Here is a 16,106-nt window from a genome sequence, read left to right on the forward strand (position 1 = left end):
GTTACCAAGGAATTGGACTGAGATGGTAGAAAGTCTTGTGCTGATATCTAAAGGCTGTTTAGAAAGGGCATACGTGAGGAAAAGGCCATTTTTGATAAGAAGCATAGGAGTGTAAGTCTATAAAACAGAAGAGGTTTATGGTCAGATCACCTGCCTAACTGGAGCAAGGAGTCTGCTGGAGAAAATGGGAAGTAAAATCAGATTATTAGAGAGCGCTGTGTTCTGTGTTAATAACAGGAACTCTTGCTGGAGAGAGTTTGAGGAAGATTATTCTAGAAATGTTATTTTGTATGGGTTTGGGCCACTTAGCCATATTCCACACTTTGCTCTGTGTTATAGTGGACAATTTATACTTGCAACTTCCTTAGGTAATAATGACAATTTTGGCAACTTGATGTTTTTTTTTTTTTAGAACTTTCACATGTCTGTTCTTTTCATATCTGTAAGATGTGAAAATAAATTTTTTAAATATTAGCATTTCTTGAAGGATTAATGGAAGAAACTTTGGAAAATTCCCTACTGCTTAGAAATGGTTTTGTTTGTAACATGTAAGATATATATACCTTGTCTTTGCTCTTTTTTTTTTCTTTTTCTTTTTCTTGGTTTGCACTAAATTCTTCACCCTAAGTTCCTTGATTTTTCGCCTCACAGCTTTCTTCTTATATGAAGTATCAAATTAAAAAAAATATCTATAGAAATCCTACAGAAAGTGATGGAGCTTAGGGATTAGATCTTATGCCACTTATTTTCTCTGATTAAGAACTCTGAAATGGAAGTTGAAATGTTGGTATAACCTTTTTATTAATGGGGAAATGGGATCATGCCTACCACCTCCATCTTCACAAAAATCCATTGTAGAAAATATTAAGTTCTCTGGTTCTTTTGATTTGTGGGGAGGGACATTTATATTGAATAAGTATGTATCAGAAGTCTGTATCTTTTGAATGGTCTTCCAAAATTCTCCATTTTTCCACAATTGTTGAAAAATTTTCCTTAAGCTGTACTGCAGAATAACACCTATAAACTTTCAAAGTGACTATGTTAAGCAGTCTTCATTCTCCAAGAAAACCATGTTGTGCCTTTTCTCAAAACGCCGCAGAAATTCTTCTTCTTCGGCATTAGAGCACTAGTGTTTCACTGCAGAAATAAATCCTAAGAAGCCTGCATTGTTATTCCACTAAATCTCCCAATCTCCCAATGAGTACTCCCATTAGTACCCATCTAGTCTGCTTTCCCTGGTTAGGATTGATAAACTCTGTGTTCCTGTCTAAAGCTAACTTTTCTACCTGTGATGTGAATAGTGTCTCTTTTCAATAGTTTAAAGATGCTTAAATCGCTTCTGCATTTATCCCCTATCTATCTTGCAGCATTAATCTGTCTCTACTAGACCATTCTCACTTACATTCCAAAAGTGCTGTAGTATCTCCCATTAAAAAAAAAAATCTGTAAATTTAAGTTCCTTGTAGATTCTGGATATTAGCCCTTTGTCAGATGGATAGATCGCAAAAATTTTCTCCCATTATGTAGATTGCCTATTCACGCTGATGATAGTTTCTTTTGCTGTGCAGAAGCTGTTTATTTTAATTAAATCTCATTAGTCAATTTTGGCTTTTGTTGTCATTGCTTTTGGTGTTTTAGTCATGAAGTCTTTAGCTGGGAGCCAGGAGGAACTTCTGTAAGACTCAGGAATTATACTTTTAGGTATACATATTAAATAAGCTTAAATATTGAGATCATAAGGAAAAAATTATGTGTATTGCAACACTGCAGAAATATTTATAACTGCCTAATATTGGGATGTATAAATTGTGATATTTTTATACAATGAAGTAGTATGCAGCCCTTCAAATGACTGTAGTAGAGCTACTTTTATCAATGTGGATTTCTCTCAAAAGCATGATGTTGAGTTAAAAAGCACAAGGTAAATGATATATTGAGTATGATACTATTTATAAAAAGCTTAAATACCTGAGAAACAATACTATATCACTTGTATGCCCATATACATGTATAATACATTTTACATGAGAATAATAAACACTGGTTTCAGAACCCTCGGGGAAAAGTGAAGGAAGTGGAGTTGGGATATACTCAACTGCAGTTGTGGGATTTTTCTTTAAAAATAAAGATTGAAACAAACATGACATAAGGGTAAAATCCGATAAAGTTGAGTGGTTGATAAACAGGAATTTGTTATTAAGTACTCTATTTTGCAGCTACTTTTGAAATTTTTCTCAGGGAGATGTATAAAACTAAAATAATACAATAATTTTAAAAATAAAATGATTGTTACCAAAAAACAGTAACAAAAAATCCTCATACTGGCAGCTTTAAACAACTTTAAAGCTTGAGCTCCTTTTAAATTTCCCAGAGCCTTTCAGCACTCTTTTTCAACTGGGTCTCCTCTTCAGGGGACAGCTTTATCTTTATAAGATCTGTAATGCCATGCTGTCCCAGTATACAAGGAATGCTGAGGAATACTTCTCCATTTATTCCATAAAAGCCCATAATTATGGTGGAAACTGGATGTACTCTCTTATGATTCTTCAAAATACTTTCTGTTAAATCAGCTACAGATAGGCCAATGGCCCAATTAGTGCAACCTTTCATTTTAACGATCTCATAGCCACAGGTAATCATTTCTTTGTGGACTTTTCCCCACTGCTCAGGGTCTTTATGAGTTCCTCTATCTGAGTTCAGATCCTCAAGAGGGACACCAGCATTCACCCCACTCCACACAGGAGCACTTGAGTCTCCATGCTCTTCGAGGATCCACCTGTGACAGCTTTCCGAGTGGATATCAAGCCTTTGCCCAAGGCAGAAATAGAAACGGGCAATGTCTGGATTACAGCCACTTCCAATAACATGGTTTTTGGGAAATGCACTCAATTTCCAGGATACTTAAGTTAAAATAGCCACTGGATTAGAAACTGCTATCAGTTTGTGGTTGTGATTGTATTGGGTAGTACTGTAAATCATTAATTTAAAAATGGACACATTTCACTGGACTGTATCAAGGTGTGTTTCTCCTTTTGCTGGATGTTCACCTGCTGCAATAATGACTAAGCTGGACTTTGCAGTGACACTGTAATCTTTGCTGGAAACAATGTTTGGCATTTTTATGAAAGGGCTGACATGTTGAAGATCCATTGTCTCACCCTTCAATTTGCCTTCGTCAACATCCATAAAGGCAAGTTCATCACCCAAACATTTTAATAAGATGCTGAGAGCACAGGCCATGCCAACTGATCCAGTTCCTATAACGGAGATCTTATTGGAGTGAGAGGCCTCCTCCAAAGTGAAATTCTTGGCAAGTTCACGCTTGACAGTCACCGTCTTGGAAATGGGAGTGAAGAGTCAGCTGGCCCTGAGTGGGATGCATGTGGCCCAGTGGGGACACAGAGCCAGCCCCCCGTGAAGGAAATGAGCTTTGCAGCACCTATTCTCTCGCTGGTGGGCAGGACTCCCACAGCCCAGCTCATGGTCGGTAGCTCATGCAAGAGGCAGATGGAGGAAAGCAGCGCCAGAAATCTCCTTGAGGTACAGAAGAATCCTTGACAGTTTGAAGGCCCCTCGCCCTGTGCTACTGCAGCTGTGCAAAGCCACTCCCATCTCATGCAGGGCTCACACAGACTTGGCCCCTTAATATGCTATTTTTGGTTTTACAAATATGTGATAGTTTTTATATCATTAAGACAGTTCTGAAAAAATGGATTGTGATCATGAAAGCTAAAAGTAATTTTAGCTTTGCTTTTCAAAGTGCCATATTTTGTTGCTTAGAGAAGTGCTGTACCTTTGCAATTATTTTTGTCACGGTGCTCAACATGCTGGAACTAAATATGATAGATGCAAAGAGAAAGAGATGAGAGTTTAATCTCCATTCTGCACTTGGATTTTGTGAGCTTCTTTTAAAAAGTTATTATTACAATGTGGTAATAGGACTTGTCCTAACGACAAGGTTGCTGTGAGAAAGCCATGGTGAAAAGTCTAGGGAACCTTTAAAAGAGTATTGCATAGAAAAGACCTGGAACCAACCCAAATGCCCATCAATGATAGATATATACATCGTAGAATACTATGCAGCCATAAAAAACAATGAGTTTGTGTCCTTTGTAAGGAAATGAATGAATCTGGAAACCATCATTCTCAGCAAACTGATACAAGAACAGAAAATCAAACACCACACGTTCTCACTCATAGGCAGGTGTTGAACAATGAGAACACATGGACACAGAGAGGGGAGCATCACACACTAGGGTCTGTTGTTGGAGGGTAGCTAGGGGAGGGACAGCGCGGGGTGGGAGGTTGGGGAGGGATAACATGGGGAGAAATGCCACATATATGTGACAGGGAGATGGAGGCAACAAACCACCTTGCTGTGTATGTACCTGTGCAACAACCCTGCATGAGAGAGATCCAAGATGGCTGATCACTGACAGCTCGGGATTGTAGCTCCCACTGAAAGCGCAAAGAATGAGAGGACGCCACACCTTCACATGAATTCTTGTTGCTCACGCACCAGGAGATTCCCAGCGGAGGAGCCCCACGGGTCGCCAGTGCGACTCTTGTGACCGGCGAGGCGGTTTTGCCGGCGCCTTGGAGCAACGGTTCTTGGTGCAGAGTCGAAAAAGCACCATCAATCTTAACGCCGCTGATTTGGTCGGTGCAGTGGGTTGCTCAGATTTCGGCGCTGAGAATCAGTAAGTTGGACGTCCACTCAGAAACCTAATTACAAAGACAGTGAATTCAAAGACCACAGATGGATAAATTTATAACGAAGGGAAGAAAACGGCCAAAAAAGGCTGAGAATGCCCAAGATCAGAACGCCTCTCCCTCAGCGGGGGATCACAGTTCCTCATCAGCAACGGAACAAGGCTTGATGGAGAACGAGTGTGTTCCAATTACAGAAGCAGGCTTCAAAATGTGGATAATGAGAAACTTCTGTGAATTAAAAGAACTTGTTTTAACCCAATCTAAAGCAACTAAGAACTTTGAAAAAAGATTTGACGAAGTGTTAACAAGAATACACAATTTAGAGAGGAATATAAGTGAATTGATGGAGCTGAAAAACACAATAGGAGAACTTCGTGAAGTATGCACAAGTTTTAACAGCCGAATTGATCAAGCAGAAGAAAGGATATCAGAGGTCGAAAACCAACTCAATGAAATAAAACAAGAAGACAAGATTAGAGAAAAAAGGATAAAAAGGAACGAGCAAAGTCTCCAAGAAATATGGGACTATGTGAAAAGACCTAATCTACGCTTGGTAGGTGTACCTGAATGTGACGAAGAGAATGAATCCAAGCTGGAAAATACGCTTCAGGACATTATTCAGGAAAATTTTCCCAACCTAGTAAGGCTGGATAATATTCAACTCCAGGTAATACAGAGAACACCACAGAGATACTCCTCAAGAAGAGCAACTCCAAGGCACATAATCGTCAGATTCACCAGGGTTGAAATGAAGGAGAAAATACTAAGGGCAGCCAGAGAGAAAGGTCAGGTTACCCACAAAGGGAAGCCTATCAGACTTACAGCAGATCTCTCAGCAGAAACCCTACAAGCCAGAAGAGAGTGGGGGCCAATATTCAACATCCTTAAAGAAAAGAACTTTCAACCCAGAATTTCACATCCAGCCAAACTAAGCTTCACAAGTGAAGGAAAAATAAAGTTTTTTGTGAATAAGCAAGCACTCAGAGATTTCATCACCACCAGGCCTGCTTTACAAGAGCTTCTGAAAGAACCACTACACATAGAAAGGAACAAACAGTATCAGCCTTTCTAAAAAAATTATCAAAAAGAGCATCAATATAATGAAGAATTTACATCAACTAATGGACAAAATAGTCAGCTAATGGCAGTATTAAACTCACATATATTATTATTAATTCTAAATTTAAATTGACTAAATCCCCCAATCCAAAGACAGGCAATTTGAATAAAAAACTAAAACCCATCAGTATGCTGCATCCAGATCCATCTCACATTCAAGGATACACAAAGACTCCAAACAAGGGATGGAGAAAGATTTACCAACCAAACAGAGAGCTAAAATAAATAAATAAAAAGCAGAAGTTACAATTAAGCAACAAAGATCAAAAGAAGCAAAGAAGGACATTATATAATGATAAAACGATCAATGCAACAACAAGAAGAGCTAAAGATCCTAAATATATACGCACCCAATACAGGAATACGCAGACATACAAGACTTATAAAGAGACTTAGACTCCCACATAATAATAGTGGGAGACTTCAACATTAATATTAGACAGATCAATGAGACAGAAAATTAACAACAATATTCAGGACTTGAACTCAGATCTGGAACAAGTAAATGTAATTAACATTTACAGAACTCTCCACTTTAAATATACAAAATATACACTCTTATCAGTACCACATCATATCAACTTAGAAGTTTAAAAGAAATCTTGGTTGGCTCCTTGTTTGTTATTCTCTTCCCTTATTTTCTTTTATATCTCCATTATTAAGGACAATTATAGGCATACCCATATTTAGACTGCATTCTAGCCCGGGCAATAAAGCAATGCCCCCATCCTCTCTCCCTCTTCCTCTTCCTCTTTCTTCCTCTTCTTTATTCTTTTTCCAAAAAAAAAAAAAAACAAAAACAAAAACAACAACAAAAAAAAGCCCTGCATGATCTGCACATGTACCCCAGAACCTAAAGTACAATTAAAAAAACGTATTGTAAGTATTTGACAAACTATGCCATTGAGTCAGTGGCAAAATCCAGTCTGATTTTTCCTTCTTCATGAAAATGATACACTAAAAATTAAAGAAATAAAATCATAGAAGTCCTCAATTATCTGCTTTTTTTGAAGGAAAGGTAGTCATAGGTAAATGAAATAAATTGTTAACTAGTAATGTTTAGATAATCTCAAGTCCTTCTACTCGAACTTTAATAATATTTATTCAAAATCAAATATTGGCCTCTTTTCTCTATCACCATCTCCTTTGTAATTAAAAAGTGGGGACAGCCGGGGGTGGGGAGGATCGGGAGGGATAACACGGGGAGAAATGCTTGCTATAGTATACACCTAAAGTAAAATTTTAAAAAAAGTGAGGACTATGAAATCAAAAAGGCTTAATCCATGAAGTAAAATGATATTTCTCTAATATACTGAAATTTTGCCTTACGACTGGTTTAACAACATTTTTTTTAAGTTGGTAGGTTTTAATATGTGTTTATTTATTTATATTATCCAAACAAGAAATTTGATGGAATCTTTTCACTTCTCAACCAATTCCTTAATATTTGCTATCAAGATACATTGTTTGTTTATACAATAGTTCTATTTAAAAAAAAAGAAAGAAATCTATTTTATTCCTTCCTCCCCTAGCTTTCCCATTTCTCAGCTTTTTTTTTGGTAGCAACATTTCTCAAAATAATTTTTACTCCCTGGTGTCCACTGTAACAGCTCTTGTCAAGATCCCCAGCACCTCCATCTTGCCAAATTCATTGGTCCATTCTTAGCTGCCATCTTACCTGAAACTTCAGCAGCCTGTGATTCAACTGATTTACTCTCCTTATTGAGCTGTTTTTTTTTCACCCGGCTCCTGGTGAAGCCCTGGTTTTCCTCTTCTTTTTGAGTGTTCTCTGCCTATCTCTTCTCTTATTCCTATAAAAGTTAGAGTGGTCCAGGACTTACCTCTTACCCCTCTGCTCTGTCTACACTCACACCCAGGATTGTGCCATCCTATCTTATGGTACCAAATACTGCTTATGTGGTGATGCCTCCCAAATTTATGTCTTCCTGCTCCGCTCTATCTTTCTACTTGGGCTTTTGGTAGGTAATTCCTGCCTGCAACTTCCAAAACTCCTTATTGTGGCCTATTATGCCCTACAATCTGGTTCACCCCTTACCTATGCAACTTCTTTGGCTACTGTTTTCTCTTCTTTGTTCCTTTAGTTTCTACCACACTTGGCTTCTTACTTTTCCTGTAACTGTCAAACAGCTTCTTGTCACAGAGTCTTTGCATTTACCATTCTTTTGGCCTAGAATATTCTTTGCTCTGATTTTTGCGTAGCTTGTATCTTTACTCCAGTGTCAAATGTATTTCTTCAGAGGCCTTCCCTGATCACCCTCTCTAAAATTGTATCTTTTTTTTTTAACCTGGTTTAACTTAGTGCTTATCAGCACTTTATATTTTATTTTTCCCCTGCAGGAATATGAGTCTAAGAGGGACATGTAATTAGTCTATCCATCCCAGTATCCCTAAGGCTTATAGTATTGCCTGGCTTATAGTAGATTTTCAACAAGTTTCTGTTGAGTGAATGAATATATAAATGAATGAAGTTGTATGATACATTGTTTTATATGTAAACCATGTGACTATTCCCCAATATTTTTGAATCCAAGTAAATGTTTACTATAATAGTATGTTTAAACATAATATAAAAGTGGCCAGCTAGAACATGTTGTATGTAGATTTGTTAAAAGGAATTTCCTGTGAGTGATACGTGGGATGTCCCTTTTTGTTCCCCTCTCTGGAACTAAATTGTGTTTTCTTGGTTCTTTTCATGCAGCTGAAGAATAAGTTCATGAAAAAATTGCCACGTGACGCAGAAGCTTCCAACGTGCTTGTTGGGGAGGTTGACTTTTTGGATAATCCTTTCATTGCCTTTGTTAGGCTACAGCAGGCTGTCATGCTGGGTGCCCTGACTGAAGTTCCTGTGCCCACAAGGTAAGCCGCTGTCCTACCTGCTGGGGTCTACAATGTGCTAATAGAGTTATCTCCTCCCTCTCAGGCTAGAGAATCAATAGAATGTGGAAATGTTGAGTGCAGACACATTGGAGAGGTTTAACTTGAAAAAATGACTGTTTGACTTTGATACTGTCAAATTTTTTGCCACTTATATAGTAATAACAATAGCAATTATAATGGTTTGTTGGTCAATGCACTAGGTTCTTCTTATGGATTATTCTACTTAATTCTTACAATAATATTTTAAGGGACAAACTATAGTTATCTGGTCTTTACAGATGAAAAGCGGTCTAAGAATTTAAGTAAGTTGTCCAAGGTCATATAGTTAGTAAATGGTTCAGAGGTCATAGTTGCTTTCATTTACTCTGTGTTTTATCAGAAAATTGGTGGCAGGTTTATGCACACATATTATATATGTTGAAATCATCAAGCTGTATACTTAAATTTGCATACTTTGCTGTTATGTCAAAAATTTTTGTTTTAAAATGAAGTATATTAATGTTATTATAATCACATACTCATTTCACTGCATAATACCTGAGAAGTCATCTTCATCTGCCTCTGAAACTGAGCTCCATAAAGTTGGGAAGCTTAACTTGGGAGTGCAACTAGTTGACTGAAGTTCATTTTTCACTTACATTTGTGTTGCAGAAGAGTTTAAAGAAAAATTGTAGTTTTTAGGTTGACAGAAAATTATCATATGAATAAAACTTTTTTGTGGGGTGGGAGGGGCAGTTGTTTCTGTGGGTTCCAGGGCAAGGACAGGTGAATTTTCTTTAGGTTTCCTCATGTGAGCAGGAAGGACCTTGAATCCTCCTCAGCTCAGATGGTCTGAGCATGATTAACCAACAGTGTAAAGAGGCTCAAGATTTCTTTAGAGCCACTTAGGAGGAAAATTAAGAGAAAATTTCCTCTAAGTCTCTCAATTCACACATCGAAGGACATTCTTCTTCACCATACAAGCATTTTTTTTTTTAACCCATTTTGATATTTCTTAGACACTTAAAATAGGAATGATACATAGGGCTGTTATTGGACAAACAGTAGCGGAAAGGAGATGACCATAGCTTATTTAGTTAATAGGATTATGATGATTTGTGTTTTCTGTAACATAGCATTTTGCTTGAAAACATTCCAGCTGAGCCTTGTGGTTCTATCTGTACAGTCACCTGGCGAACAGCTGACTCAGATAGTGGCTGACGTCCAGCTCTGTGCCCCTATGGCTTTATTTATGTCTCTCTGGCCTAACTTTACTGGGGCTTGAAAGAAAAAAAAAAACATGCTGAGAAGTGTTAAAGAAAATTGTTCTTGGCTTTTCATTTTTATTACCATTTTTCTTTAGAAGGTACAAATAAAAAATACTTTAAAAGGCTTTTTATTTAACAATAATATGCATGCATTGAGTAGCAAATCATGACCATTTTTGTGTCCTGCTTAGCATTTGCTCCTATCTGGCTCACTGACTTTTTTCTTTCATTCTGGAAGGTAGGGCTAATGTAAAGGTAAAATACAGCATCACTTAAATTAGCAAAAGGAGCCAAGCAATTCAAAACCATGCAATTCAATAATATTGTCAACTGTTTCAGGGCAATAATCTGAACAATATATCCTTGCATGTTATCATTTTTCATGGAAATAGTTTCAACCATTTGCTGTCCTCTGAACCAGTATAAGCTATAATCACTGAGTAGGGAGTATCATTAGGTTTTTTTGTGTAGGCAACTTAGAGCCATTTATAATGGCTGCATCCTGTGAAACCCAATAAAAGAAATCCCACAAGGAATGTGGTGGGCATTGTGAGGGACAGCGTCTGCATTTCACGATGTGCTTTCACGTGCATGCTACTCTGTTGTACTGAAAGAAAACTTGAAAAATCTGTGTTTGCACACATCTTTTTATGGTCATTTTTCCTTTTAAAGGTGGAGGAAGGTTGTGCTGCTGCTGTTATGATTATTTCTATTTCTAATAAACAGTATTACTACCATCCACCTTTTAGGAAGTATGGCTCTAGCAGCTCCCCTTTCTGGTGTAGAGTTCACAAATTTCACTAATTACTCTGTCACTTGCTTGATCTGTTTTAGGCCTCCACTTGCAGCTGATGACTATCAACTGGGCGGATGTCTGTCTGTGTAGGGGCCCCTCTTGACATTCATGTGAAAGCAAACAGACTGCCTTTTTTGATCTTTGGTGACGTGATAGGATATGTTTATTATTTTCCTACTATCTTGCAGGCACTTTGCTTGCTGTAATCTTATGTCTGTCCAGAGGCCACCACTTACTCTTACTCATATATATATATGAGTAAGATGGAGTCTTGTTCTGTCACCTAGACTGGAGTGCAGTGGCATGATCTTGGCTCACTGCAACCTCCGCCTCCCGGGTTCAAGCAATTCTCCTGCCTCAACCTCCTGAGCAGCTGGGATTACAGGTGCACGCCACCACACCCAGCTAATTTTTGTATTTTTGTGGGGATGGAGTTTCACCAGGCTGGTCTCAAACTCCTGACTTTAAGTAATCCACCCGTCCTAGCCTCCCAAAGTGCTGGGATTACAGGCATGAGTCACTGCACCCAGCCTTATTCATATTTTTTAGTTATATAGGGATGAATATTATTCTTCTTATGCCATTTTACAGTTGAGAGGTGAAGGCAAAGGGAAGATTCAGCATCAGTGCTGGGAATAGAACTTTAGTTAGATTTCTGAAACTGAGGCAAGAGTTTTAGGGAGAGCCTAGGGAGATTCTAGAATGGATTGGAATAAAATGTTTTAGGGTTCTCTCATAAAGAAGAATGAAACCCTACTTTGTACTTTTGTGATCTTTGATTTGCACATGTAATAAAGTCTAGAGTATTAAAAATTTAGAATATTTACTCTCTTAGTAGCACTGTAAGATAATATATATGTTACAAATAATTATTTATCTAAAAGTAGTAGTTTGTGGTTAATTGTCAAAAACATTAAGAAAACTATTAGAGGGGTTGGGATGGAGGTCCTGCTAGTTAAATTTTGTCACATCCACCAGTTTAATTGCTAGCTGCTATTAATATTTACTGTGTGTAATGCAGTTGGTTATGGTGGGTTTGTGGTCCTCATGAATCCATTATGGAAGCCACAGTTTAGCCACATTTTCCAGAGCTGATAAAGATGAATAATGGGTTATTGAATTCACTGTTGTTTTGAGAGAAGGATATAAAGGGTTGGTACATGCTGAGTTTATGCTGGAAATAACTGTGATGTATCAGGAAAGGGAGGTGTACATCTTTTCCAAAAACTTCTAATGTTTTAGGAAGGCTTGCTCCTTTTCTCATATTATGCTCCGTTTCTGCCTATAATTATTTTGTGAATGTGAGTATAGGCCATTGGTTCTGGACACAGATTGGTTAATACTTCCTTTTGTTGTTGAGAATGCTGGAGGCATCCTCCCCAGGTGTAATTAACTGTATGAAAAACACAAAAAAGTAGAAAAGGGCCTCATGAAGAGTCTTCAGATAACTAGATGCTATTAAAAATTGTAACTCTGACTTATTTCTGAGTGAATAAAAAAAACTTAGTAATATAATTTTTTCTTTTCTGAGCTGTAAACATAAGCTGTGCCCTTGCAGCCACACAAATGTGATGTTTACTCTAATTTGTTAATAAAGAAAAAAAGCTTCTGGATAAAAATAACATCTGTCCATTGAGAAAAATCAGCTTGGGTCATGAAAGGAATTTTCAGTACATTATAAAAACTGAGTTTGGCGGATGTACTTCAATCATAAAAGTTGTAACAGCTTTCACTTCTTTGAAGGTTAAAGGAGAGAAAACATATTTCAGGCAGAGGGAACTTCAACTTGTTAGATTGTTTTGTGTTCAGTTTTCTCAGATTTCTCATCCCGTTTCAGTAATGCAGTCCAGATTAGAAGCTTCTTAAGGGTCTCCATTCCTCCAGATGACATTTTTGGCTTCAAGTTATGTTTCTTGCTGCTTATGAATGCTTGGATTCTCTCTATGTATCATTTTAAGAAGGTAGATTTACTGTATTATTCCTGATTGGAGTAATGTGAAAATTTTAACTGGTATGTCCACCATAATGGTTTGGCCCTAGGTGTTATTCCATTAATGAAGAAATATGTTCTTTAAAAAATAAAAATTGCATTACCCAGGAAAGAGGAATACTACTTTTATATCTGGGTTACTGAACCAATATAATTCTCATATACTAGGTTTATTGCTATCGTTGTAGACAGCATTGATCTTCTGCTTTCTTTCATTCTTTAACTGGTACTATTTAGCAGTGAACAAAGAGTAATTAATTTATAGAAAATGTCTGTCCTTATCTCTTAGGATATAACTTGGAGGCTCAATTACTCTGTCAGCTATTGGAATACCCATTGGCTGTCAAAGTTTATGTTTGAAGACTACTAATGACTGAGAATGTTTCCTCACTAACAAGATAGTATTTTGGCTTTGTTGCCATATAGTCAATCTGATAATTCACTCATGTCAGTTGATAAATATATTTTCATAATACGTATTTGTAAGCTGTATTGATGGAAGTGCTAGAGAGAGGCAGGAAGAGATACAGAGTGGTTTTGGAAAAGTTTTGGATATGTGTTACTGAAAAGTTAATATTTAGATACATGAAGATAATGAAAAATGGAAGCAAAATAAATCCATTATTTAAAAATGTACTAAGTAAAGGATCCAGGTGTTAGATATTTTCCCTTGTGGCACACCATCTGCCCCTTTTCCCCTAAACCTACACCCTTATTGTCTTGAAAAATGGCCACTTGTAGTCAGGCAAAAGGAATTAAGAAATGTGACTAGTACTTGTGTTTCTTAATGGGATTAAAGAATTATTTTGCTTTAATCATTAAATATTTTTTTTTGTGTATGTTGCACTCAAATCAGTGATCAGTTCCTTTAGAAAAGTACATTTTATGGTCCTAAAGAAGCACTTTATAATCCTATACATAGTGGCATGTAATTAGGAGCCAGCTTCAAAGGAATGAAAGTTCTAGTGTCAATTGAACTTCAGTGTTCGAAGAGCTAAAATTCAATTCAAATAATGACTTCCTTCATACTTGAACAGCCTTTGGTGTCTGCTGATTGCTATCTACTATCGTAACACTTGTAAGTGAGTGTGCTGCTTTACTCCAGAACTGGTTTCTAAGCAAATAAGTGCTAAGTGGTTTTATGATTATTCTAGTATAAAACTTGGGTATTCATACTTTCAGACACCTTTTTACATTCTTTATTTCTGGGGTTTTACAATCCTGTTTGGGTTGAATTTTATAATTAAAAAAAGTAATTATACATTCAAGAGCATTTTGAAACAGACCCAAACATATTTTAAAGTATTTACTGTCAATTCTTTTTTATTTAAAGTGAAGTATATAGATAAGTAAGTTAAGAATAAAATTTGGCTAAGCAAAGTAGCAAGCCATTTCTGATACCATAAATATCTTACCTAAGATTTCTTGTCCCTAGCTAAGCATCCAGAAGTTCTTTCCCCAGGGTGACCTATAGAAGTCATTGTTGGACTTCTGTTAAATCACAAGCTTGGTTTATCAGTTGGGCAGATAATATTAGGCAGAAATATGTGGTGAAAAGAACAGGAGATAAGAATACCTATCTGTCTGCCCTTTATCATTTACTAGGCACAGATCTTGGGCTCTTCCCTTAACCTAATTCAGCCTCACTTTCCTCACCATTAAATGGAAATAGGATACCTTCTTTATTGCAGGGGGTCATATGGAAATGTAAATAAAGTGATGAATGTGAAATGCTTTGCAGGCTTTAAAAGCTGGGCAAGCATATGATGTTATCATTTTTATTGTACTCACTATCTCCCCGTTAGGTGATACATGATTAATATCAAGGTGGAATTTATCTGATGTCACCTTTGGTATATTTTTTATATCTTTTTTCCTACTCATTTACTTATCAGATTCCCTCATCCCCAGTGCCGACACGCTACAAGGGCAAAGGCCTTCTGTGATCAGTGAGGGATTTTTTTCCAACACGATTAGAGGTGAACCTAGGTGGGTTTAAGTTAGTTATTGCATGTTTGCTATGGAGCAAGGTTTTGTGCATTATGAAGAAAAAAATATTGGTAAAAGACAAGAGGACACCCACAAAAGAATTTTGACTGTCTGTGACTGATGCTTTATTTTGAATTTCTCTCATATTTCTCTTTCCTTACTTTGGCTGTCAGCATGTGGCTTACTTGTAGAGGACTTGGTTTTTGCTGAATCCCAGTCACTTCTGAGTAGAAATATTTCTTAAAAGTGTGAAGCCCTTCATCTGTCATTGACCATATTGGATAAGGAAAAGTCAGAGAAATGTAAAGATGTACTAAGTCTTTCCAGTTATTGTGCTTAATGGGTTTGCTTCAAAGATTCCGAAAGTCAGTAGAAATGGAGAGAGAAAAAAGGTTTAAAAAGGAAAGATTGAATGACTCCTCTAAAGTGCTTGAAATGCACCTTTCCTGCTCAGCGAAGAACCTTCTCAGATTTCTATGCTAGATTCTCATTTGCTGCCAAATAAACGATAAATAAATAAACAACTGTGTTTTGTGACAGTGCAAAAGAGTATCCTTCATATTACCAGGAATATTACCTTTGTTTTAAAGGTGAATTCTAAACCTAACCTTTTTATGAACTAAGTTAAACATTTCTCAGTTTTATGTATATTGAGTTTGATGAAATTTTTTCCTTTTCCGTTAGGTTCTTGTTCATCCTCTTAGGTCCTAAGGGGAAAGCCAAGTCCTACCATGAGATTGGCAGAGCCATTGCCACCTTGATGTCTGATGAGGTAGGAAATCAGGAAGATGGAGTTCTGTGAATGTCCTACTTGTGTTGTTTTCATACTGCGAATTGGCTGTCACAGTGTATTCAGTTAGAATTATGTGATTACTAGACTTCCTTGTAACATAAGGTACAGTCATTTGAGACAAATGAGCTGACTGCTATATGGTTTTCAAAAAGTAAGGCATGCATTTTGGTTTCGTAAGGGATTCTAAACTGTGTTGGAATAAAACATATTTTTCTTTGTTTTGCAAAACATTTTCATTTCTTAAAACTGATATATGTTAAATATTCTTTAAACAGTTCAAGGTCAGCCGGGCATGGTGGCTCACGCCTGTAATCCCAGCACTTTGGGAGGCTGAAGTGGGCAGATCACTTGAGGTCGGGAGTTTGAGACTAGCCCGGCCAACATGGTGAAACCTCGAGTCCACTAAAAATACAAAAATTAGCCAGGCATGGTGGCACATGCCTGTAATCCCAGCTATTCAGGAGGCTGAGGCAGGAGAATTGCTAGAACCTGGGATACTGAGATTTCAGTGAGCTGAGATCATGGTACTGCACTCCAGCCTGGGCAACAGAGCAAGACTCA

The 16,106-nt window shown here is 37.1% G+C and overlaps 1 protein-coding gene and 1 pseudogene across 7 annotated transcripts in view; one reads left to right on the plus strand and one right to left on the minus strand.

The window, feature by feature from the left end:
• Positions 1 to 16,106, plus strand: part of SLC4A4 (solute carrier family 4 member 4) — a 500,506-nt gene that overhangs the window by 346,047 nt on the left and 138,353 nt on the right. For all 7 annotated transcript variants that reach the window (XM_074396248.1, XM_074396247.1, XM_039468271.2 and 4 more), the window contains 2 exons: positions 8,552 to 8,709; positions 15,437 to 15,524. In XM_074396248.1, the coding sequence (XP_074252349.1) occupies positions 8,552 to 8,709; positions 15,437 to 15,524 (246 nt within the window). The remainder of the gene's footprint in view (positions 1 to 8,551; positions 8,710 to 15,436; positions 15,525 to 16,106) is intronic.
• On the minus strand, positions 2,341 to 3,482 carry LOC101046125 (L-lactate dehydrogenase A-like 6A; annotated as a pseudogene).

The sequence above is a fragment of the Saimiri boliviensis genome, chromosome 3 (assembly GCF_048565385.1).
Source record: "Saimiri boliviensis isolate mSaiBol1 chromosome 3, mSaiBol1.pri, whole genome shotgun sequence".
Taxonomy (NCBI): Eukaryota; Metazoa; Chordata; class Mammalia; order Primates; family Cebidae; genus Saimiri; species Saimiri boliviensis.